The 25,677-nt window shown below is 39.8% G+C and overlaps 1 protein-coding gene across 1 annotated transcript; it reads right to left on the bottom strand.

Annotated features, from left to right (window-relative positions):
- On the bottom strand, positions 1–20,148 carry cbln1 (cerebellin 1 precursor). Its single transcript, XM_057835654.1, has 3 exons — positions 19,416–20,148; positions 18,216–18,335; positions 1–1,558 (listed from the first exon to the last, which is right to left on the bottom strand). The coding sequence occupies exons 1-3, from the start codon at positions 19,677–19,679 to the stop codon at positions 1,361–1,363; spliced, it is 582 nt and encodes a 193-aa protein (XP_057691637.1). The 5' UTR covers positions 19,680–20,148; the 3' UTR covers positions 1–1,360.
- Positions 20,149–25,677: the final 5,529 nt, after the last annotated feature.

Below are 25,677 nucleotides of genomic sequence, written 5' to 3'. Positions count from 1 at the left end.
TAAAATTACATTTAATTTTATTGATACCAGAGCAGAGAAATTAACAAAAACGGTATATAATAAATACATTTGATTTAGAGATAAATCAACATTTTGATAGTCTAAGTATTCACATGTAATTTACAGCCAAGATAATTATTTATCATAATAATAATGATACTTTATTAACTTCTGTTAATATACTGTATTATGTATGCATTATCTGGGCTTTTTAGCCACAGTTTAGTTTGAACTAAAAACAAAAAGAAAAAACAAGAAGCAAAGAGAAGAACAGCAGCCCAGATTCCCACACAAAGTCACTAGAAGAGTCCCTTAGTATATTTTCTCTTTCGGTTAACATTGAAATAAAGGATATACAGACATAGTCATCAGCCAGATTGGGTATTATGGTTATCATCATTATCACCATAGTAGCAGTAGAAATAGTAGGTTGGATCTTCTGTATCATATTTTGTATATTGTCACTTTTGAATGTCTGAGAGTCCAAAGTCTGACGTCGAAGTAAAGCGAGGATTAGTCCGTGCGAGGAGGCAAACAAGTACAGCAGCAGATAAAAGTACACGTGGGGTGGTGGTTGGCAAGAAGATGACATGGACCACTCATGGAGGAGGAAGAGGGAGGTCGGATGAAGGTAAAGCTAAACAGGAGCCTTAAAGTCTTTATGAACAATGACAAACTTGTCGAATGTTCTGCAGCAGTTTGGAATCTTATTTGGAATTTTATTTGCGCAAAACATTCCAGTTGATTAACAGCCTCCATCTTAACTTGGCATTTGTGTGTTTTACTGTCAGTTGCAGCAGAATGATGATGGAGAATATGTTGTCAAAGACGTTAAGCTGACTGAAGCTGTGTTGGACGAAGAAAGGGCTTCCAGGGGGAAAAGGACAATTTCTATGATACAAACAAATAGGAGGGGAAAAATGTGCATGGACATGATCGGGAGTGTTACCTTGTTTTTTCCAAAACTTCACCACCAGCAATGAGTAGAAAAAAGTCAATGAGCTAAAGGATGAAAAGAAAAAATCCTGAAAGTTGTGGATGGAATGAAGGGAACAAACAGGGAGTCTGGCTTTGAAACACTCATGTTTTCCTATATTATTTTATGGAGTGGACAATGAAAACAAAAAAATAATTTGACCCTTCGGTGAGCAGCACAAGGAGAAGTGGTTGGATTTAAAGATGAAGGGAAGTGAAGATGGCCGCACTTGGAAACTCTTCAGTGGCATCCCAAACAGAAGTCCGTCATAACTTCCTATCCGATATTTTCTCTTTCCCACGTCCCTTCATCTTGACGCCTCTTCATTGTACTTCCGTCAACCTCCTCCTTTTCCCTCCCCTGCTTCTCTTCCACTATTCTTCTCTACATGGGGAACACCAGGAAGCCAGAGAAGGTAGAATATTTCCATCCCCCCATCAAATTTCCTCTCTCCAGTTTGAGGTAGGCCCGGTCTCCCTTCTCCATCTGGATCAGAACGCCATTGCTGGCCGCCTCGCGGGTAACATCCTGGTCACCGGCGAAGGCCGAGATGATTGGCCATCCATTGTGCATTAGGCTCACCTGCGCCAGACACAAGGATAGGGAAAGAGAAGGTAAGGAATGATGGAAGGCAACGGTGCAAATTATTTGTTAGTTGAACATTAAGCAAGTTGAACTTGCGTCAGGTTTGGGCAATCTTAAAGCGTAAATTGAGGATTTTTTACATTAAGCTTAATCTTCGTTAGCATGGCTTTAGTTAGTTGTGGAGTTGATTTCAACAAAGTCCGTTTCGTTTGCAATTTATTTGTTAGTTTTAGGGCTCCGGAGTGGCTAAGCTAGCGCGAGTAAATGGCACCGTTATAGTATGCCAATAAAAAAACGATACAGATCCAACATAGTCAAATAAATTGAAAACACAGATCATTGTTTCAAAACACCCATGCGGCCAAAACAATGTGTAATACGACCCCAATAAGGAAGAGTGCTTCAGTCACTCGTTCTCACGCTGCATTTGAGGAAGGTGGGAAGTCGGACTTATCCTGCTCCGGCTTTCAGTTGCGACCTGAAAGCATTCCAAGCGAACGTAAACAGCAAAGATGGCTGATCGCCACAAGTTTTTTATTTTGGCCTTCAAAAGAAATTTTGACCTCCAGCAAATCTGACTTCTCATAAGCGATCAAATAGTGGAGGTACTAATGATATTTTTCCAAATCACAGGTTGGAAACTCTGACTTCCAACCTTCCCTGAATGCAGCATCAGTCTGCTGAGTTAACTGACGGGTGGCAACATCCTGCACCACATACTATCTGGTGCTCCCCATATTGTTTAAATTTATTTTATCTCTGTTGATGTCCCTTTAGGAGCTCTGTAGATTTTAGACGTCTCTAAAAATGATCATAAATGCTCAATAATGTTGAGGTCTGGGGATTGTGCTGTCCATACAATATGCTCAACTTCATTAGAATCTTCATCATGCCATTCTTTAACAATTACAGTGGGGCAAATAAGTAGTCAACCACCAATTGTGCAAGTTCTCCTACTTGAAAAGATTAGAGAGGCCTGTAATTGTCAACATGGGTAAACCTCAACCATGAGAGACAGAATGTGGGGGGAAAAAATTGTTTCATTGTTTGATTTTTAAAGAATTTATTTCCAAATTAGAGTGGAAAATAAGTATTTGGTCACCTACAAAAAAGCAAGATTTCGGGCTGTCAAAGAGGTCTAACTTCTTCTAACGAGGTTTAACGAGGCTCCACTCGTTACCTGTATTAATGGCACCTGTTTTAACTTATTATCGGTATAAAAGACACCTGTCCACAACCTCATTCAGTCACACTCCAAACTCCACTATGGCCAAGACCAAACAGCTGTCGAAGGACACCAGAGACAAAATTGTAGACGTGCACCAGACTGGGAAGACTGAATCTGCAATAGGTAAAACGCTTGGTGTAAAGAAATCAACTGTGAGAGCAATTATATGAAAATGGAAGAAATACAAGACCACTGATAATCTCCCTCGATCTGGGGCTCCATGCAAGATCTCACCCCGTGGCGTCAAAATGATAACAAGAACGGTGAGCAAAAATCCCAGAACCACACAGGGGGACCTAGTGAATGACCTACAGAGAGCTACTATCAGTAACACAATGCGCCTCCTGCACTGGCAGACGTGTCCCCCTGCTGAAGAAAGTACACGTCCAGGCCCGTCTGCGGTTCGCTAGAGAGCATTTGGATGATCCAGAAGAGGACTGGGAGAATGTGTTATGGTCAGATGAAACCAAAATAGAACATTTTGGTAGAAACAGATTCTCGTGTTTGAAGGAGAAAGAATCTTGAATTGCATCCGAAGAACACCATACCCACTGTGAAGCATGGGGGTGGAAACATCATGCCTTGGGGCTTTTTTTCTGCAAAGGGACCAGGACGACTGATTTGTGCAAAGGAAAGAATGAATGGGGCCATGTATCGAGAGATTTTGAGTGAAAATCTCCTTCCATCAGCAAGGGCATTGAAGATGAGACGTGGCCGGGTCTTTCAACATGACAGTGATCCCAAACACACAGCCAGGGCAACAAAGGAGTAGCTTCGTAAGAGAAGCATTTCAAGGTCCTGGAGTTGCCTGGCCAGTCTCTAGATCTCAACCCCATAGAAAATCTGTGGAGGGAGTTGAAAGTTGCCCAACGACAGCCCTAAAACATCACTGCTCTAGAGGAGATCTGCATGAAGGACTGGGCCAAAATACCAGCAAAAGTGTGTGAAAAGCTTGTGAAGATTTACAGAAAACATTTGGCCTCCGTTATTGCCAACAAAGGGTACATAACAAAGTATTGAGATGAATTTTGGTATTGACCAAATTCTTATTTTCCACCATGATTTGCAAATAAATTCTTTAAAAATCAAACAATGTGATGTGTTTTCTCCACATTCTGTCTCTCATGGTTGAGGTTTACCCATGTTGACAATTACAGGCCTCTAATATTTTCAAGTAGGAGAACTTGCACAATTAGTGGTTGACTAAATACTTATTTGCCCCACTGTATGTTCAATGATTATGATGCCAAAATATTAAGTGTTACTATTATTTTGTCCAACCCCTGTAAGTCCATTAAAAATCGAAAAGAATTTCTTTTTAAACCTGTCCTGTTCAGCTGTTTGACACGGAGAATGGAAGTCTAAGTGCCCGGTTGGTCTGAACAGTTTTAATGTTTCACATTGAGAGTATGACATACTCCCATTGTGATTACAAAAAAAAAAAAAATCGAAAACAAGTTAAATAAAAAGTAAGAAATGGAATTTTCAATTCAACAGGATTATTAAAAAAAAAAAAAAAAAAACAGGAAACAGGCTGCGACAAATATGATGGCACCTTAATATTTTGTTGCCATACCTTGTGCCAATTTTCATGAGCAAATTGCTCCAGGTTGCATGATTGAGATAATCAGTAATTAGATCATTGAAGGCCACTTCACAATAGTCCAATGTTTTTCTCTTAGCTATTCTCAAAAGATTCCAACCTTATCACCAAATCAACTGACGCATCATAACCATAAACATCAGATAATTATACACTTAAACATCACTCCACCTCCTGGTGTGTGGGCAGGATGAGGAGAGTGGAGAGCGCTTTTGGCCTGCCTCTCCTCTTTAATGGACAACTTGCTGATGGTGACTGATGCAGAGCACACATGTGAGATCGAGTGTTAGTATGTTGCATTCAATAATTACATGAAAACACTCGCAGACACTACTTGAACTCCTTTTTTCATGATGTTAGGATGGGGATGTGCCACAGGTCAGCATGGGACCGGTGGCAGTTAATGATAATGTTTCAGTGCCATTGACGGCAATAAACGCTCAACGCATTTGAAGTGGGAGGGTTAGCGGTGTGAACAAGTTAAATTGGTAAACGTTATTTTCTTTGATATTGTTCTCGACAAATAAATGATCTCATAATTTCTAAATGCAGTAATATGATAGAGGTTGGTTTAAAAAGGCCCTTGACGCTTTGTATTAAAGCTATAGACCATTTCTTTGAGGTATATTTTTGATGCACTTAGTTTATGTAAATGCCATTCACTTTGATGAAAACCTTAGGGAGTCAATAATTAAATATTCATGCTTTTGTGTTTGGAAATCTGAGATTAACTCACAGCTAGACAAAATCGTGACATCAAATAGAAGCTGATTAAAGGTGTCATATTAGCCTCTCGACCTTTAAAAAAAAAAATGACATGCTGCCATGTTGTGTGAGAAATTCACAGAGTTTACTATATCCTCACAATTACCAGGTATAAAAATAAAAGCATGATAATAGGGCAGTGAAATGGTCAGGCCTAAATTGACCTGCATTCATTATGCATAAGCATCAATTAAGTGCTTTATTATAGAGCAGGAGACAATAACCAACCGAGTGCAATGAAGGAGGATGCAGGAAGTCAAAGATTTAAAAAAAGATATACATATATATATTAAAAAAATGAAGCCAAACCCTCATCACACAAATCTCAAAATAGAATATATATCTAGACTTGCCACCAGATTTTGTATTGTTCTTACTTCTTTTCTGCCGTTTCAAATCTCCTAGTCTGGACAAATGGGAGGTTTGTCTTAGGAAGAGCATCCGCTGTTGAAAGAAATCACGAGTAGATTCCACGGAAACTCTATTAAGTCTTGACAGTCCTTCCCGTATTCTCAGGGGCGCATTCTGTTTTCATGCTAAAAGTATACTCACACTGTTTTTTGGAGGTCTGCTGTGCGGTGAGAACATCTGCCTCACAGTTCTGTTCTGGCCTTTTTTCTCTTATTTTTTTTTAATCAAAATAATTTAAGTTGCATTCACAGTGTTCTGGTTTGGTTTAGTAAACCACATTGCTCTTATCGAGTCAGCAGTCATCTGAACCCTCTGGGAGCAAAAACAAACAAGGCAAGAAGGCTTTAGTGGTGGTCTATGCCTGCTTGCAAGTGACCTCTAATGTGATGTTTGAACGCCAAGTGGACTGGCATTAAAATGAAAGCGAAAAGCACAAATATTTACAAGTCAAGTCGTCAAAGAAGGGTCTCTTTGCAGCCTGTCTCAGGCTTTGAATACCAATGGGCATTCAATAGGCTTCCCTTGATCAACTATGGGGAAAAGTAACAATCAGTCCATACATACATTAGGAAACACTGCACTATCACTTAACAGTTCTGCTTTATGTAGGACCGCTGTTGACTTAGTTTCACCACCTATTTTGTTAAGCTACATCTATCATAGCCCTGCTCCCCCCTTACTTTTAGCATAAATCAGCTCTTCGCCGTCTCACGCGTTGTCCCAACTGAATCATTTGGTCTCATTAGTTGGTGTCTTTGTTCAATCTGTACATATGACTCCAATGTAATTAGAAGCCTAACACCATGTGCAACGTCTCATTAGGAGGTTTTCTCTTAGCCTTTGAGTGTAGCTGATTATTGAGACTCTGTATTCGTTGTATAGACCACGAGTGTGATACATCGTTTCCACGTCATCATAAAATGCTTTGTTCTGTCCAAATAAAACACCAGCTTAAGTCTTATTTGGGTCTTTACATTAATATTTGATCAATGGAATTTTCTATTGTGTCTTTTGGGCAAGTTCTAATTGTGTGTACTATTCAGCTAGATAGATTGACAATAATCAACCCTTTATAGGGCAGGTGACTATTTTGGGGAATTACAAAAAAACAAACTTAACCCCATGAACACATGCCGTCCACATATGCCATTTTGAATCATATAGGTCACAGTATTAACATTTGATAAGCAAGTATGGCTTACGTGACCCAGTATGCGATGTCCACATAAGCGGACGCAAGGTCTTAATTATATTTATTTATCATTATCATAAATGGGGATCGGAGGGTGTGTTCCAATTATAGAGGTATCACACTCCTCAGCCTCCCCCGGTAAAGTTTATTCAGGTGTGCTGGAGAGGATGGTCCGTCGGGAAGTTGAATCTTGGATTCAGGAGGAGCAGTGTGGTTTTCGCCCCGGCCGTGCAACAGTAGACCAGCAGCACTACACCTTCAGCAGGGTCCTCGAGTGTGCATGGGAGTTCGCCCAGCCAGTCCAACCAGTGTGTTTTGTAGATTCGGAGAAGGTGTTCGAACGTGTGTCTCGGAGAGTTCTGAGGGGGGTGCTCCGGGAGTACGGGGTACCGAGCCCCTTGGTAAGGGCTGTTCGGTCCCTGTACGACCGGTGTCAGAGTTTGGTCCGCATTGCCGGCAGTAAGTCGAATTCGTTCCCAGTGAGAGTCAGACTCCGCCAAGGTTGCCCTTTGTCACCGATTCTATTCATACATTTTCTGGACAGAATTTCTAGGCGCAGCCGAAGTGTTGAGGAGGTCCGGTTTGGTGGCCTCAGCATTGCATCTCTTTCTGCAGATGATGTGGTGCTGTTGGCTTCATCAAGCCGTGACCTCCAACTCTCACTGGAGCGGTTCGCAGCTGAGTGTGAAGGGGTTGGGATGAAGATCAGCACCTCCAAATCTGAGACCATGGTCCTCAGTCGGAAAAGGGTGGCGTGGCCTCCATGGGTCAGGGTCGAAATTCTGCCCCAAGTTCAAGTATCTTGGGGTCTTGTTCACGAGTAAGGGTAGGAGGGAGCGTGAGATCAACAGATGGATCGGTGCAGCGTCTGCAGTGATGCGGACTCTGCACTGGTCCGTTGTGATGAAGAAGGAGCGCAGCAGAAAGGCGAAGCTCTCGATTTACCTGTCAATCTACGTTCCCACCCTCACCTATGGGCATGGGCTTTGGGTCGTGAACGAAAGAACAAGATCCCGGATACAGGCGGCCGAAATGAGTTTCCCCCGCAGGTTGGCCGGGCTCTCCCTTAGAGATAGGGTGAGAAGGTCTGTCTTTCGGGAGGGACTCGGTGTCGAGTCGCTACTCCTCCGTGTTGAGAGGAGCCAGTTGAGGTGGCTCAGACAACTGGTTCGGGCACCTCGTGGATGCCTCCCCGGAGAGGTGTTCCTTCCATGTCCCATCAGCGGGAGGCCCCAGGGACGACCCAGGACATGCTGGAGAGACTGTATCTCTCAGCTGGCCTGGGAACGCCTTGGGATCCCGCCAGAGGAGCTGGTTGAAGTGGCTGGGGAGAGGGTAGTCTGGGCTTTCCTGCTAAAGCTGCTACCTCTGCGACCCGACACCGGACTAAGCGGAAGATAATGGATGGATGGATGGATGGATGGATGGATGGATGGATGGATGGATGGATGGATGGATGGATGGATGGATGGATGGATGGATGGATGGATGGATGGATGGATGGATGGATGGATGGATGGATGGATGGATGGAAATTTTTTAATGTGTCATAGACTTCATCATCAGTTGATAAGACAGCTCCCACAGACATGGCGCCACACCTTTCCATAGGGGGCCGACCTAGGAAGAATTTTGGGTTGGCTTTCACTGTGATAAACTCAAACAAACTCTGCGTTATAATGCCGGATTTAGGTGGAAATAGGACAATGGCTTTACTGCATATAAGCAGGCAGGAGTGTCGCAAGAGTGGGTAGTCTGGGCTTTCCTGCTAAAGCTGCTACCTCTGCGACCTGACCCCGGACTAAGCGGTAGATGATGGATGGATGGATGGATATTATCATTAATCATTTTTTTAATATTATTTTTTATACAATTCTATATGAATAAGTAAAATAATACATTTATAAAATGTTAATTTAAAAAATTAATCAAATTAAAATGATTAGAAACAGCAATACACTATGCACCCCCCGCCCCAAATAAAACACTCGAGTTTATTTTTTTTCCCCCAAAATTTCATGGCATATAACTTGTCTGCTATTGACAATGATGGAAGTTCAATTCATGAAAGCTGGGAGGATTGGCTGTCAATGCTCAAGTTACAGTGCTACTGATGGGGCTCAGTCATTCACTGCCAGCGTCTCTCAGTCAAAATGGATTGCACGTCTCGCACCAACAGTGGCAGCCAATGAGGTAAATCAGTGGCCTATAAAAGATTAAGCCAAGACACCAAAATATAAGACGATCCACTTGCACCAACGTTTTAACTCTTACACACTGACCATTTAAGATGTGTTTTTCCACCCTTTCACCAACTTGCTGACCTTATACACAGTTCAGGTATAGTGATCTTAAGGAGGGAAGCTGCAATGCTTCGCTTCGTGTGAACGCTTTGGACACGACAATGTTCAGCTTCATTGAGTTCTATCTGAAAGGACGAGGCTGTTTTGCCTCTAATGTGGCCATTTCCACGGCATGCAGTATAAAAGTGGCTCTTGAAACAACCTCACAAAAGGCTAGAACGTTGTGCACCACTTCCTGAATGGAATGACGCATCCATCGTCCGTCATCCAATGTACCAAATAAACCATTTTGTTGTGTGCATGACTGTATTTGGCTCAGTCGGAAGTGTATGATCAGCACTGTGTTATTCAGGGGCAGAGAACTTTTACAATTCATACCTTTTTCTCATTTTGTCTAGCACACTCTATTCATTGAGCTTTCTGCGCAACACTTTTCATATAGTACATTTTTATTTTAATGCTGGCTATTTTTAAATGTTTTCATGTGAATAATTAATCAATTGAAATTTGTGTTTATTATTGAGAAAAAAATTTTACATTACATGTACGCATTTCATGAAAACAACTTGGAAAACAGCTGCTATTTCCGGGCTGTTGGGCGCACTTACAAGCCTTTTTCCCCTAAAATTGATGGTGTGTCCAATAATCCGGTGCACTTTATATCTGAATTCTGTTTTTTCTTATGAATATATTAAATTAATATATAAAACAGTAAATAGTATGTTGCAATTATTAATGTACAAAATATACGTGTAAAACTGTAATAATAATTTTTAATATTACAGTTTTGCAGTACGTTGATGCATATATACGCTTTATAATCAGCCTACGTGGCAAAAGAAAATTGTTCATTGCTGGTGCGCTCTATGTCCCGATGCACCTAACAGTTCAAATATAAGTTAACCTGTGACCTTTTCTTACATTAGGGGACTTCTCTGGCGGCATGGTGGCTGATTTTCTCTGCTGAAATACTCTTAACTCGCTAGATGCTTGACATAAAGGCTTGGATTTTAAAAATAAATAAATAAACGTGTTAACGTATTAATGTTTGAATGTTGAATTAAAAAGAAAAAAAATAATAGCTATTTTTAGGTTTGCAGTAAATTTACTGAATCTCCGCAGCCATGTTAATTTGATTGAAAATTGGACTTTAAAGTTACCTTTATTGAATGGCCCGAAGGCAACATGGATGACAAGTGACAACACCCTCATTGGTGCACACTGTGCATCAGAATCTACCCTTATATGTGATATCTATGGCTGTCACTGTCTGTTGAACTTGGGAACTCAATTTGTGTTTAGTTAGGTCTGGCAGCTGTTTTAATAAATATTTGGCGTCAGAATAAAAAACTTTACTAAAAGTTATTCTGCACAACGTTTTTTAAAAATTGGATTGTATATATATATATATATATATATATATATATATATATATATATATATATATATATATATAATTAGGGCTGTCAAACGATTAACATTTTAACAATCGAGTTAATTACAGCTTAAAAATTAATTATCGTGATTAATCGCAATTCAAACCATACATAAAATATGCCATATTTTTCTGTAAATTATTGTTGGAATGGAAAGATAAGACACAAGACAGATATATACATTCAACATACGGTACATAAATACTGTATTTGTTTATTATAACAATAAATCAACAAGATGGCATTAACATTATTAACATTCTGTTACAGCGGTCCATGGATAGAAAGACTTGTAGTTCTTAAAAGATAAATGTTAGTACAAGTTATAGAAATTTTATATTACAACCCCTCTGTATTTTTTCGTTTTAATAAAATGTATAAAATTTTCAATCAAAAAATAAACTGGTAGCTCGCCATTGTTGATGTCAATAATTACACAATGCTCATTCATGGTGCTGAAACCCATAAAATCTGTCGCACCCAAGCGCCAGCAGAGGGCGACAAAACACCAAAAAACACACGTAACAAGTGGGCATTACACTGTGCTGTCATTTTAATCTGTTTGAGCGGGGCATGTGCGTTAAATGCGTCAAATATTTTAACGTGATTCATTTAAAAAATTAATTACCGCCCTTCAACGCGATAATTTTGACAGCCTATATATGTATATATATATATATATATATATATATATATATATATATATATATATATATATATATTAGGGTGTAACTGTACATGTATTTGTATTGAACCGTTTCAGTACGGGGTGCTCAGTTCAGAATGGAGGCGTACCGAACGAGTTTCTGACGTAATGTAACCCTTACTTTTCGAGGCTGTGAGTGTGATTCGATCGGGTTACAGTTTCTTTATGTAGATTATATTTACTCCGTCTTCTCTACTATAATGAGGACCAACACGGTAGGACGGTATACAACCCAGACACGTCAACGGCGTGACAACGTGGCTGCCGCGAGAACGCAGTGAAATGAGGCATTAAGGTCAATCAGCCAATGCACACCAGTCGCAGTGCGGCCGCGTGTTAGACGTGTCCCAGAAGCGACTCAACGCAACGCACATGAAAAGAACGGCAGAGTTTATTATTCGACGTGAGACGCGGCCCTACTGTGTCAATACTACTAGCTAGGACACTCGTGTAAAAATACGGTGGATCCGGTCGATTTTCACACTATAATGCAATCGTAATCCACTTTTAGAGTCCATCAGATCTCTTGAGTGGTAGATCGGGGCACAGTTGACTTGTCTTTCTTTATTTACTGCTGTCTTCTCTGCTATAATAATAACCAACACTGCCCCGTGTTCAATACAAAACCCTCCTACCACAACAAAACAAGTAGGAACTAATATTCACATAGGAACTAAAGTTATACAACATAAAATATACAATATAAATGAATACGACATCACGTTTGTAAAATATAAACACATAATGAAATAATAATAGCCCATTTAAATAAAATAAATTGAAATGAGCTAAAACACCTGTAATTAGATAATAAGAATAATACACAGATCCTGCTTACACAATTAAATTTATTAATTTCTGTGTGGCGCTTTAACTTGAGAGAATCCACCAATAAAGCTTTTGAAAACCGTTCATAAGAAAAAAAAAAGATTCATTGCCATGTTAAAATCTGCTTTTCTCTTTAGCACAGGACTTCTTTTTTCTTCTTTCTTTCAGAAAGAAAGCTGACCAATACGCGGGGTCTGAAAGGCAAATTGTTGTTGGATTATTATCTTTAAATACCCGCTACTGTTTGAGCAGAATTCTAGCTTTGTATAGGCTAATGTTCCTATTGTTGAAAGCACAAAAGTGTAATAAACAACTAGCACATTTATATTTTGCATTTTGTTTTCCTACTGTACCGTCTGCCTCACAGTTCTGAGATGCAGGTTTCAATCCCAGACTCTGAACTTCCTGTGTTGAGTTTGCATGTTCTCCCTGTGCCTGCATTGGTTTGTCCCACATCCCAAAAGATACATGCTAGGTTGATTGGACACTCTAAAGCAGGGGTGTCCAAACTTTTTGCAAAGGGGGCCAGATTTGGTGTGGTAAAAATTTGGGGGGCCGACCTTGGCTGATGTCCTTTACGGAGAACGATATATTTAAGCAAATTTTAGCAAGCCATTCTGTGTGACACATTTACGTTGTTATTATTTTTAATTAATAATTTCAACAATCTCGCAACTAGCCTTTGTGGGGTTCTCCTTCGACTCTCGGGCTCTTGCGAACTACTGCTGCTGTAAAATTAAACTAGCTTCAATTTGCTTCAATTTCTCACTACACATCTTCCCTGTTATCTTGTTGTACATGTCAGTGTGTCTTGTTTGGTAATATCGCCTCACGTTGAACTCTTTAAAAACAGCGACTGTCTCTTTGCAAATGAGGCAGACACAGTTGTCGTGTATTTTAATGAAGAAATTGTAATTTTCACCTATCCTTGAAGGGTTGGCCGTCAACTTTCTTTTTTTTGTTGATTGTCGCCATTTTAGAAAATTGGGAGTAAAAGGTCACACGGGGTAATGTTGCTTAGAGTGCTGCTGCCTTTTAGTGGGTAAATGAGGAGCAGCATTTAATGTGTAAGCTACTTCATATGCTGGTAGCAGTACTGCTGACCAATTTATTAAGTCTGTGTGCGGGCGAGACGTTATTGATTTTATGACAGAGGCTGGGGGCCGGATTAAATTTGACCATGGGCCGCATTTGGCCCCCGGGCCGGACTTTGGACATGTCTGCTCTAAAGTCTCCATAGGTGTGATTGTGAGTGTGAAATATTGTTTGTCTAAATGTACCTTGTGATTGGCTGGCAATCAATTCAGGGTGTACTCCACCTAGTACCCTTAAGGGAGCTGGAATAGGTTCCAGCCCCCCTGCGATCCTTGTGAGGATATTTGGTATGGAAATGAATGCCTGTGTTTACTTATGAATTGTGCTTGTTTTATAAACATGACTTAAATATGAAATTACCGTAATTTCCCGAATATAACACGCACTTTTTTTCCCCAAAATCAACTTGTAAAATCATTGTGCACATTATACACGGGTACAGGGATGGAGACAGAAATATATATATATATTATATATATAAAGACCGATTTTTTTTTTTTTTTATTGACACGGCCATGTTGTGTTGAAACGTATGTGGCGATCCGTTGTTGGCCATTACGGTACGTGACGTCACCATTTTGTTTCGGTAATACTTCACTCTGATCGGTCGAATGATTTCGTCTGTGTTAAATTTTGCTTTTTTTCACTCTTCATAAAGCACAGAATTTAGTTTCTTAATCTCATTTGAGTCAACGTTTATTGCAGCTCCGCAACTCGGACCATAACAAACATAACACAACACAGACTTCCTATGTACGTCAACTATATCTGTCCCTCGGGAAACTCAAACCCAAATAACAATAGTTCCTCTTGTTATAGTAGCGACGCACACGTTCCGATTTCCGACTTAAATTCTCACTTTTATTTTACCGTATCAACCCATGGAAGAAACATTTATTCATCATGATGAAACGAGCAAGTTATACAGCAGCCTTTAAAAGAAAAGACATCTGTTTTGTTTTCTCCTGGATTCTGGTAAGTTGAAGAAGTTATCAGATCATATTATTATCGTACATATTGTCAGTTTACGGTAATGTTTTGAACTACCAATGTGCTATGCTTGTGCTGTGTTTCCCAGGTCAGTAAAATGACATTTCTGTATCTGTACACGAGCTCTGTTTTCTTGTATTCTTCTATTTATTGGTGCTAAAATTAGGGTGCGCGTTATACACGGGTACAATAATTTTCCCTAGATTTTACAAGTAAATTTGGGGTGCGCGTTATACACGGTGCGCCTTATATTTGGGAAATTTCGGTAAATATGAAAGAAACAGGCATGACTGCTATTATGTTTTGATAAAATAGATCTCTAGTTGTGTTCAAGTAAGAATAACAGTAAGTAAGCTGTGGAGAAAAAAATCGCCTGAAGAAAACAACTGACTGCAAATTTGTAATAAGCATGCCAATTTCAGTTTTAGCCTAATAAATATCTGACTTAGCAGATTTATTACCCCAAAATTGTTCCCTAGTTATTTTTAGCTGAGATTTTTCATCGTAGCCCGGGGGTCAGCAACCTGCGGCTCTTTACTGCTGCCCTAGTAGCTCTCTGGAGCTTTTTTAAAAATCTTTGAAAATGGATAAGATCGGGAAAGGTTTTAATATGGTTTCTGTCGGAGGACGAACATGACACAAATATTCTTGTAATTCACTAATATTGTCATGAAGTTAAATCTGAGTCAGCATCATACAACAGAGTAGTCACGTGGTGCGCCATTCTTTATAGGATGCACTGCGGGGAAAATAAACATTTAATCATGAAGGCTCATTATGTATTTGCAGCCGACTTTCTCATTTTGATATAGGCTAATATAGGTATTAGATACATACAGCATGTGTTGCCTTCATGATAAGGCTTTTATTATTTTGCGGCTCCAGATATATTTGTTTTTTGTTTTTTAGGTCCAATATGGCTCCTTCAACATTTTGAATTGCCGACCCCTGCATTCTTCGAATCCCCCCGATGCCCTAAATCCCAGTTAAGGAGGGTTGAATTTGAGCGTGAATGGTTATCAATCTCTATAGCGTACATTCCCAGTGGTTAACTGACAATGGGTCTGGGTGAAACTGAACTGCCAAGTGTCACTAGTTACATTCAAATTATGGAAAAACATGCCGTTGGATGTTAGAATGTCAGTAATAACAAGTTAGTATTCCAAACTCATTGGCTGCCATTGATGGCGACAGACATCCAGCCCATTTGAACTGGGAATCCTCCCAAATAAAATACTGGAAATTGGTATTCTATCAGAACTTGTTATTGTCAAGTACTCAAAACTAAGTACTTGTAACTCATACTCATCTCTTAAAAGTGGTATCCATGCATCCTTAAATGGTTCATGATAACTGTCCACTGCAGGACTATGTTGCATTCACAGAGATGCAGCAATTGCTCAACAAGTGTCCAGTTGAGAATGGAATCCAGTCGTTTTTAACACTTTGTAAGATTGACTTTCATTTGTCAGGAGAACACCTTGTGGATTGAACTTGATATGACTGAGGGGAACCATGGAACTTATGCAAAAAGGTCATTTTCTACAGAAAGCAATCTAAATTTGCTGTGCGGACTGATGTTTATGGTAGAAACGCTAGTGAAAACTGTCACCTGTATGGCAGACAGTGAAAATAACGAAGAGTCTACACCAACATCTAATGATTTTTGGGGGGGATTTTGCAAAGACTTAATGGGTTACCTTGCTTTCCGTAAGGTTATTGCAGATCTTTTATGATGTTTTTTGGGGGCACACGTCTGTTTTTATTAAATATATACTGTATATGAAGTGTGTGAATTCTCCTCTTTGAGGTAAAAAATGCAAGGTGACCATAATTTGCTTTTTTTCAAAGCTTGGCCGACTGATGACGCCCCTGTGCACGTTTGAGGGTCGTTCTACTAAAACCTGATGCATCTCGCACAGTGTAAAATATATCACAGATATAGATGCAATGTGTGTAAATGATGTATGACTAAATTCTAATGTCAGAAACTATAACTGTTAGGTTTACATTTAAAAGCTTTGAGTGTGTTTTTTTAATTAGATCTGTCAAAAGCATAGAGAACACAAAGTAACCTACCACTTTCAGTTGCTAAATGCAATACCGTGGATTGAAACGATCAAAATGAGTGTAAGAAGTCAGTTTATATGAATAAAGGATGGTTTCTGAAGAATTATGAAAGAAAAACATGCCTTCTTTGGCCATTTCCCAAATCTTACTAGGGGTGTGACAATTGATAGACTTGGATCGATACCTTGATTTTGTTAAGAACAATCGAGAACATCTTTTAGATGCCCTTTTAAAATGAATCTTTTTCAATTAAATGTCTGTAATGTTTCAGGAACAAAATTGCCAAAAACATTATAGTTGCTTTGTATGTTTTATTGCTTTAGGTGAAATGGAACTGATTGTGTTAAACATATACATAATATTGTATTTGATTGATTAAGGGCCCGTGAACCTAATCAAATTGTAACAAATCATGGTATCGGCAAATATGTCGTTGTCCAAAGGCACAATATCGTATCGTCCGGAAATTGGTTTACACTCTCTATATCTTGAACATCCTCAAATTTGAAAGCGAGATATGTAATTTCACCAATTCTATCGGTATTTAAAATATCTTTGCAGTTTTGGAAAGTTCATCAAAAGCATACTAGGGAAAATGGGATGGCCCGCATTCATTGGACGAGAGAGTAGTTGATCCTTGTCTGTTTGATTTCAGACAACACTGAGAAGTAATGAAACTTATTTAGAAAACGCTAAATGTACACATATTACATTGTAGTAAACAAACACATTCGACGAAAAAGGTAAACCAATTTGCAAAAGAAGTAATCATGGACACCACATAATGAGTCTAATGACTTCAGTTTCCAATAAAAAGTGCATGTATTTTCTAGTAATTAAATTGCCTATCTGAGTCCAAACTGCAAGTAAAATGAGTATGCAACCTAGCGTCTTTCAATTAATAGGCATAAGCCGTTCCGTATACGGGTGTACTTACACTTGTGTGTCTCAAGATCAATCCTTCGTCAGACTTTCTTCCTTCCGCCCTCATTTTCCAAGCTAAGCCACTTTTTTCCTCCTTAATGTCCATCATTAGTGTTTTTTCTCTCCTTCCCCACTCATTACTTTATCCATCCATCCCGCCTCGAAACTTCTATATTAGTGTATTTTCACCTTTCCTTTCTCTCACCTTCTTTTCATGTGCTTTCGCTCCCATCCCTTCATGCTTTGCGACGTGTTTTTCATATGCCGCCATGCACCACAGCAGCTGCCTCTCAGCCAATTAAACAGTGGGAGTTTTCGACACACCAGGTGCCCTGAATGGATGGGAGCAAGAATTGAGCAGGTTGGGGAGGGGGGTTTCATACAAATCAACACCTGTTCCCTATATAAAAGCAAGTTTCAAACACTGTCTTCATCATCTTCCATCTCTTGCATTGTTTCAGCTAACTTAAATACCTACTAAGCAACATGGCACACTTTTGTAATCTCCAATTCTATCCGTGCAAAGACAGAAAACACTGACTCGTGGCAAACGGTTCCCGCCTTCCTTTTTGTTGTTGTAGATATGCTACAATAATTAATTCAGGACTACAATAAAAACGTCTAAGTAGCGACACAACGACAAAACTCCAGGGAGCCAACAGCATAATTACACAACAGTCAAATTTGTAAAGAACACATTGCAATTAACACTTGGTGCCGTGCAAACCCTCATTATCCACATGTTTAACACGGGATTTGGGTTTAACAGCTCTGAGATTTCCTATATGATTCGCCTAATCTGTGAATGTGAATTGTTATTTAGGTGAAAGGGAGCAGTTTGAATGAATGTTTATTAACAGATATTTCTTTGTAGCGTAAAACCACACTAAACGAGGAACGAGGAAATCGGTGCTGAAGCTGCAGCCGCCGCAGTATTCCGCCCTCCTATTGTGCTCTAGGCGCCCCATTTGGTTCTGCCCTCTGTGCATGTATGGATTAATTATGATTGCACCTGCGGGTGGAGAACAACTAACCTTCATCTGTTGATGCCCACCCTCATCATTGTCTCTGGGGAAAGAAGGCGCACACATGCATACACTAACCTGTATTGTTTGGCGATTGTAGACTTTCACTACGTGAAAGTTAAAACTGTAAATCCCTTTTCGCGGTGCAATGAAATTACTTCTCTCTTCATCAAAATTCCGCCCGACATTTACAAGAACCTGAAACAAAGAACAGAAGAAACTTGGCTTTTAATTAGTTGTGACTTTGGTGTGACTTTATTTATGAGGTAAATGATGAACAAATCTGAAGATTTCACTCACAAAGACACACAATAATACCTCTGTTCTTAGTGGTACTGCAATTTTCTCTCAAGTGTTCTGGATATAAATTATCCTATCAAGTCAGTATTCCATAAGAGGACATGGTTCAAACAGGCACTTCATGTCCACATAGAATTCACATTCCCTAAAAAAAAAAAAAAAAAAAAAACGGAACGCCATAGTCTCTCCTATTCACCACTCATAAACCAGAACTTGATGAGGAATTAAAAAAAAGACTCAATCCATCTTTCAAATGAAATTTCAATTATGCATCTCGACAGCCAAACGTCTGATATAATGTTTGGAAGTGGACCATGGTGGGCAATGGAGCGGCAGTTTAAATGAAAATTAACCTTTTCCAGCAAATAGGCAGAAACTCGCCCCTGAGACCCTTGTTACTAAATTGTTTGACAACACGTCAAATCACATTGCCAGTACCGTTGCCTTGAACAGTTTTACGCCAGACTATATGACAATAAGAACAGGATTTGCTATGATTTTAAGAGACATGGACCATTCATCTGACCATAAGGCTGCCATTAGAGTGTTTCTTCATTCTGACCAAGACTTTTGGGGGGTTTGTTTAAACACTGTTTAACACACTTCTCATTTTGGCAGCAGTATCTAATTTGTAAGAACTTTGAAAGATTAAATGTAAAAATTTGTCGGACTTTTGCGTTGTGATTTGGGTCTATGTGTGTGTGTAAATATATTAAAACGAGAGTTTATGCTTCATTTGGTCTAGTGGGATAACAGTCTTGTGTAAGGAGTTTATTCCAATACGTATTTACAAGAAGCAGTCTTGAAGTCAACTCAGTATTTTGCTTTTGAGAATTAATAGATTCTCAGTATTAAGATGAGCTAATGGACATTTAATTAGCACATATACAGTATGTAGCCTTTATCTTCACTTTGCGTTTAAACAGCACACATTTTGATTTGATTATTTCAGTTTGTAAATGGGAAGCAGGTCCCTACCCGATCAAAGTAGATGACCATGGTCCGGTTGCTCATTTCCGAAGGCTCGTGGTTGGTGTTCCGGACGGCCGAGAAGGCTACTTTGGCGCTACCCGAGCGCACCGAGATGCCCAGCGCGGTGCCCGTGGGGTCGGACGTCGGGTTGGAGTCGCACACCACCAGGCACTTGCCCTCCAGGACGATCGGTTCCGTCTCGTTCTGAGCGCGGCTCGGGCTCGGGCTCGTCGCGAGCCACACGGCACTCAGCAGGCAAAACGCCAACATACCCGGAGCCGCAATCGACGACTTGGAAGCGGGGCTTTTATTCCACTTTAGAAGGGAAAGGACCACGGGTGGGGTGTGCCCAGTTTCCCTCCAAAGTCAAGCAAACTCAAAAGAACTCTCCCGGCACGTCTGCCTTGACTTCAAACTTTTCGTCCGTAGCTTCTCAGTGACTTGGAGTAGAGGAGCGGAGTGTGCGTCGCGGTGCAGCGGGGCCAAGGTGTGTGTACGCGGAACAAGCGGTCATAGCGCGGGTAGCGCAGCGGAGGTAGAGATGCTGGAGCTTGGCGAGTGGGTGGTGGCGGTAGTGATGCGGGGGGCGAGCTCCGTCTGGCTCGCGCACAACTGAATTATTGATAGGTCACATATGAGAGTTTGATACACAAAAGGCTGTGGAGGAAGAGACGCGGCAAAGCAGCTCAAGATGCGCACGCCTTGCTCTTACTTTTTTTCCCTCTCTCAACCGCAGAGGCGTCCCTCCCTCCCTCGGTCGTGGAGAGCCATCATCAGATTAGCGCGCCCTCCCTTTTTCCCAATCGCCTCTAGATACCCCCACCCTCATCTCATGATTACCGCCCCTCTTTCAGCAGACCAACTATCTCTCGCCTTCTTTCCTAAATCAGGGGTGCGCAAACTTTTGTGCTCAAGGGCCTAATGCTTGAACCCTTTAAAGGGCACTCATTTGAATATGAAAAATCAACTTCAGAGTGTTATTGGGGGCCATAAACAGAGTGTATTTCTGTTTTTATTGGTATTCATTTAATTCATTTTTTAAAATTAATATTTTATTAATTTATCATGCTATTCATTCATATGAATACATACAAATAATTATTCTTTTAAAAAAAATTATAATTACAATAATTATAATTGGAACCTGTCATCCACATATACACTGCTGGCCAAAAGTATTGGCACCCCTGCAATTCTGTCAGATAATGCTTAATTTCTCCCAGGAAATGATTGCATTTACAATGCTTTGGTAGTAATTGTTCATTTATTTTGCTTGCAATGAAAAAACAACGCAATGCAATGAAAAAACAGAAAAGAGGAGGGGGGAAAATTCAATCATTATCATTTAACACAAAACCTCAAAAAATGGGCCAGACAAAAGTATTGGCACCCTCAGCATCATACTTGGTAGCACAACCTTTAGACAAATAACTGCGAACAACCGCTTCCGTTATCCATCAATGAGTTTCTTACAATGCTCTGATGGAATTTTAGATCATTCTTCTTTGGCCAACTGCTCCAGGTCTCTGAGACTTGAAGGGTGCCTTCTCCAAACTGCCATTTTCAGATCTCTCCACAGGTGTTCTATGGGATTCAGGTCTGTACTCATTGCTGGCCCATGTTAGAAGTCTCCAGTGTTTTTTCTCAAACCGTTTTCTAGTGTTTTTTGAAGTGTGTTTTGGGTCATTGTCCTGCTGGAAGACCCATGACCACTGAGGGAGACCCATCTTTCTCACACTGGGAACTACATTATGATGCAAAATTCTTTGGTAGTCTTCAGACTTCATAATGCTATGCACACGGTCAAGCAGTCCAGTGTCAGAGGAAGCAAAGCAGCCCCAAACCATCATGAAAGCATCTTTTTTTCCCACTGTAAACTCTATAGTTGATGCTTTTTCCCAAAAAGCTTTGTCTCATCTGACCAGAGAACATTCTTCCAAAACGTTTTTGGCTTTCTCAGGTAAATTTTGGCAAACTCCAGCCTGGCTTTTTTATGTATCTGGGTCAGAAGTGGGGTCGTCCTGGGTGTCCTACCATAGAGACCCTTTTCGTTCAGACGCCGACGGATAGTACGGGTTGACACTGTTGTACCCTCGGACTGCAGGACAGCTTGAACTTGTTTGGATGTTAGTCGAGGTTCTTTATCCACCATCAGCACAATCTTTCTTTGAAATCTCCCGTCAATTTTTCTTTTCCGTCCAAATCTAACGATGTTAGCCACAGTGCCATGGGCTTTACACTTAATGATGACACTACGGATGGTAGACACAGGAACATTCAGGTCTTTGGAGATGGACTTGTAGCCTTGAGATTGCCCATGCTTCCTCAAAATTTTGCTTCTCAGTCCTCAGATAGTTCTTTGGTCTTCATTCTTTTCTCCATGCTAAATGTGTTACACACAAGGACACAGGACAGAAGTTGAGTCAACTTTAATACATTTTAACTGGCTGCAAGTGTGATTTAGTGATTGCCACCACCTGTTTTGTGTCACAGGTAAGTAACATGTGCTGTTAATTACACAAATCAGAGAAGCATCACATGATTTTTCAAAGGGTGCCAATACTTTTGTCTGGCCCATTTTTGGAGTTTTGTGTAAAATGATAATCATTTTTTTATTGTTTTGTTTTGTTTTTTCATTGCAAGCAAAATATACAAAGATATTACTACCAAAGCATTTGTAATTGCCATCGTTTTCTGGGAGAAATTGAGCATTATCAGACAGAATTGCAGGAATACCAATACTTTTGGTCAGTAGTGTATGTACACTTCACATTTTGGCTTACTTTGGCCACACTTCTATACCAAATATGAATATTGTGGCCTACATGACACACAACGTGATGTAAATGGATGTGGATGCCAGGTCTTTTGGTGTTAAGTTAGTTTTTTTTAATGACAAAAAAATAGCAATTTGCCCTATAAAATGAGAAGACTCTGTATTTCCTGTATAATATACAGTACGACGGGCAGGGCCCTTACACAAAATACATGTATAGCCAGTGCTGGTAATCTTACTTTAAGACAGTAATTAGTTACATTTATAAATTACTTCTCCCAAAAAGTAACTGAGTTAGTAACTAAGTTATCTCATTGTAAGAGTAATTAGTTACTCAGCGAAGTAATTGACGTACTTTTCATGTTCTACACATGATTACATTATACATTCTATCACATCATTAACATCAAATGTGTTTATATTAACTGATTGAAGAATAAAAACATTATATACATTATTTTAGAACATTTGGTATTTATTTGGATCAAATATGTTACAGTCTGTTAAGAAAACACAAATGTAAACTGACCGGTGCAAATCTCTAAAACTGTATGTTAGGCCTACAGCACAATAAGCAGAAGATATTCCGTAAAGTAACAATATTAAACATAATTCAAGTTTGAGAACGCTGCCTTTGAAATTCCTTGGCCATCGCCATTATCACTGTCTTGTTGTGTTTGTCAGAGCGTGCAGTGAAGGAGGGCATCATCTTCCCACCTAGCCAATCATCATCATGTTTGCAACGGTGTCTTTGCCCCCGCTCTCTCCAAGCAGGCAGCTGATGTGTGACAAAATTGGACAACTCGCACTTCATTCAATCAAATTTTAGTAACGTGCCCCGCCACTGCACCTTTCGTATCCTCAGTAACTGCAAAGAAAAGTTTTTTAAAAAGTAAATGATGACATTACTCACGAGTGAAAAGACTCTAATGCCATTATTAACAACACTGCATATAGCATATTTCACAGTATGAAGAGTGTAGATTTGAATGTGACCACAATGGATTTACCAGAAGGATACTAAGACTTTTAACTAATTTTCTGCCATTAACAATGATAGACGTCCAATCCATTTGAAATAGAACGGTTTGAGGTGAAGTGAAACATAAAAATTCCCCCCCAGGCCCCTTATATAGTCTGTTGGAAAGCATGTGACTTTTTGCGCTCCATGTGACCGAACACATCTTATACCAAATCAATAGGTAAAACCAAACCAAAGAACATCCTCAACCTTAATCTATATTCCAGTCTGTTCACTGATGGTAATCCACCATTATTAGATCTGAAGCCTTGTTGAAACACTCACTTTCTTATGGGAAATATATGAGTATTAGAGCATCAGGCCAACACCAAAGAAAACAAAACACACACACAGTTACACACACACGAAAAAGTCATGAAGCAGTAATCTTATTGTCAAGACAAAAGTCGCAATATTACAAGAATGCCAGTTTTTTCACACAAGCATTAACAACAACGGATGGTTGTGCAGCTATAACTCATTCAGTGCCAAGTCATATTTTCAGTGAATTAAAACCCAACTCTTTACACCCAGAAATGTACTTTTACTTCCTTTACATTTTTTAAGCTTGTGTTTTTTAGCTGCCGAAACATGGAGAATTTAGGAATCTGAGTGTCTTTATAGGCTGAACAGTTTTATTGTGCCACATGGGAGTTGGGTGTAATCGTATTCCCGTTGCTACTCGTTCGAGTGTGCGCATGAGTGGTTGTTTCTCTCCTTGTATTCTCCAATTAGCTGGCAATGTACCCCACCTACTAGGCCTGAACGATATTGGAAAAAACTATTGTTGCGATTTTTTGGGGGTTTGCGATATATTGCGATATTATATTGCGATAATTAAAGAATTAAAGAAATTTTCACTAGATGACTTGAATAGTTGTTTGGAAAGACTTTGGATGACTCACCATCACCACAGTGTACAGTGAGCCCTCGTTTTTTGCGGTTAATGGGGACCAGAACCCGCTGCGATAAGTGAAAAACCGCGAAGTAGGGCACCCCCCCAATTTTTTTTTTTTTTTTTGTGTTTGTGTTTTTTGTGCTCAATGTATTTATTCAGATTTAGCATTGGAAAGAGATACATATAAGACATGTTTTTTTCTCACTTTTTTCCCCCCAAGTGATTTTAAAAAATGTATATAAATAAATGGTTTTCAAGCACTTCAAATGTCGTAATTATTATCAGTTTTAAACATAACTGTCCAACCAAATCATTTTTGAACAAGAATAAAGTACTGTAGTAGAAAAATGCTCGGCTTTATTAAATGCTTCTGTTTATCTACCTTAGCTGCGACTCTTGGAGTGACATGTAGAAATTTCAAACTCCTCATGATCACTTCTGGCATTTATTTTATATGTCTCCAACGTGTCCACACACACACACATTCATTCCAGCGCGGCTTCCTTGCAGAAACTATTTAACAAGTTAAACGATGATTGACACATTGCTCCGCCTTGAAGTCCCCTTCTTTGGCAAGATCTAAGACAAACGAGCATCATTATCTTTAATAAGTAAGTGCTGCAGTGACTGTGAGGAACAAAGGGCTGGGAGAGGGAGGGTGTGAAGCTGAGGCAGAGCAGAAAGCACGGCGTATGTGGAAAAAAAATCAAATAAAAACTATCACACATGCTTGCGATGGGACTATCGCGCACGCGCACATCGCGATGGCGATGTTTAAACGATATATCGTTCAGGCTTACCACCTACTACTCACAGTTAGCTGGGATAGGCTGCAGCACCCCCGTGACCCTCGAGAGGCTAAGTGGAATGGAAGATGAATAAATGCATGTTGACATGTGCCATTTCCTGATTTTTCCACACGTCACATCAGTAGAAACAAATTAGCCGTGTCTCAATTTATAGGTCGCACACTTGCACACATTTTAAAATTTACAGTCTTTAACAATTTGATAAAATTTGAACCTCAAACATTTGAAAGTAATATTTTATTGCGTCAAACACATAAAACAGAATTAACAGTCACAGATTTTGACGTCAAAACCCTACAGTTAAGACATCTTAAATTTGAATACTTTAATTTTTACGTCATGTCGCCAGTAAATTCCGCCATTTGAAATCGAATACTTTTAGTTGAAAAAGAAAAGCGGCATGGAAAATGAATGAATGAATGAATGAAATAGTACACAAAGCATTCTTGATAAGGTTAGTGAGAAGAAGTGTGTAAAGTGTATCCAGGAGTAAAAAATGCAAAATGGCTGACAAGGAGTGTGTAAGGGAAGTTTTGTTCTGGTTTCACTGAATTGGGACAGCACTTGGCGCAGTCCCGTGACAAACCTTCCTTCAACATAAGCCAGGGGTGCCAAACCAGTCCTTAAAATGTGTGACACGAAAAAGCATGTTTATTTCATAATACACGCGGTATTTTGTGCTCCTGAATGATATGGACCGCTTGGATGTGTGTGGAAGTCATCGCTATATTTATTTAGTTTTTTGAATCCCGCGCCATGAAAAT

The sequence above is a fragment of the Corythoichthys intestinalis genome, chromosome 5 (assembly GCF_030265065.1).
Source record: "Corythoichthys intestinalis isolate RoL2023-P3 chromosome 5, ASM3026506v1, whole genome shotgun sequence".
In the NCBI taxonomy this organism is placed as follows: domain Eukaryota; kingdom Metazoa; phylum Chordata; class Actinopteri; order Syngnathiformes; family Syngnathidae; genus Corythoichthys; species Corythoichthys intestinalis.
Note: the sequence above shows the minus strand (reverse complement) of the source record. Positions and strands in the feature narration are given on the sequence as shown.

Excerpts from the sequence above, each read along its gene's own strand:
- cbln1 (XM_057835654.1), bottom strand. The coding sequence starts at position 19,679 with ATGTTGGCGTTTTGCCTGCTGAGTGCCGTGTGGCTCGCGACGAGCCCG. Across the intron at positions 18,336-19,415 it reads TGGTCATCTACTTTGATCGG|GTTCTTGTAAATGTCGGGCG; the intron begins GTAGGGACCTGC and ends TCTTTGTTTCAG. Across the intron at positions 1,559-18,215 it reads ACAATCGCCAAACAATACAG|GTGAGCCTAATGCACAATGG; the intron begins GTTAGTGTATGC and ends TGTCTGGCGCAG.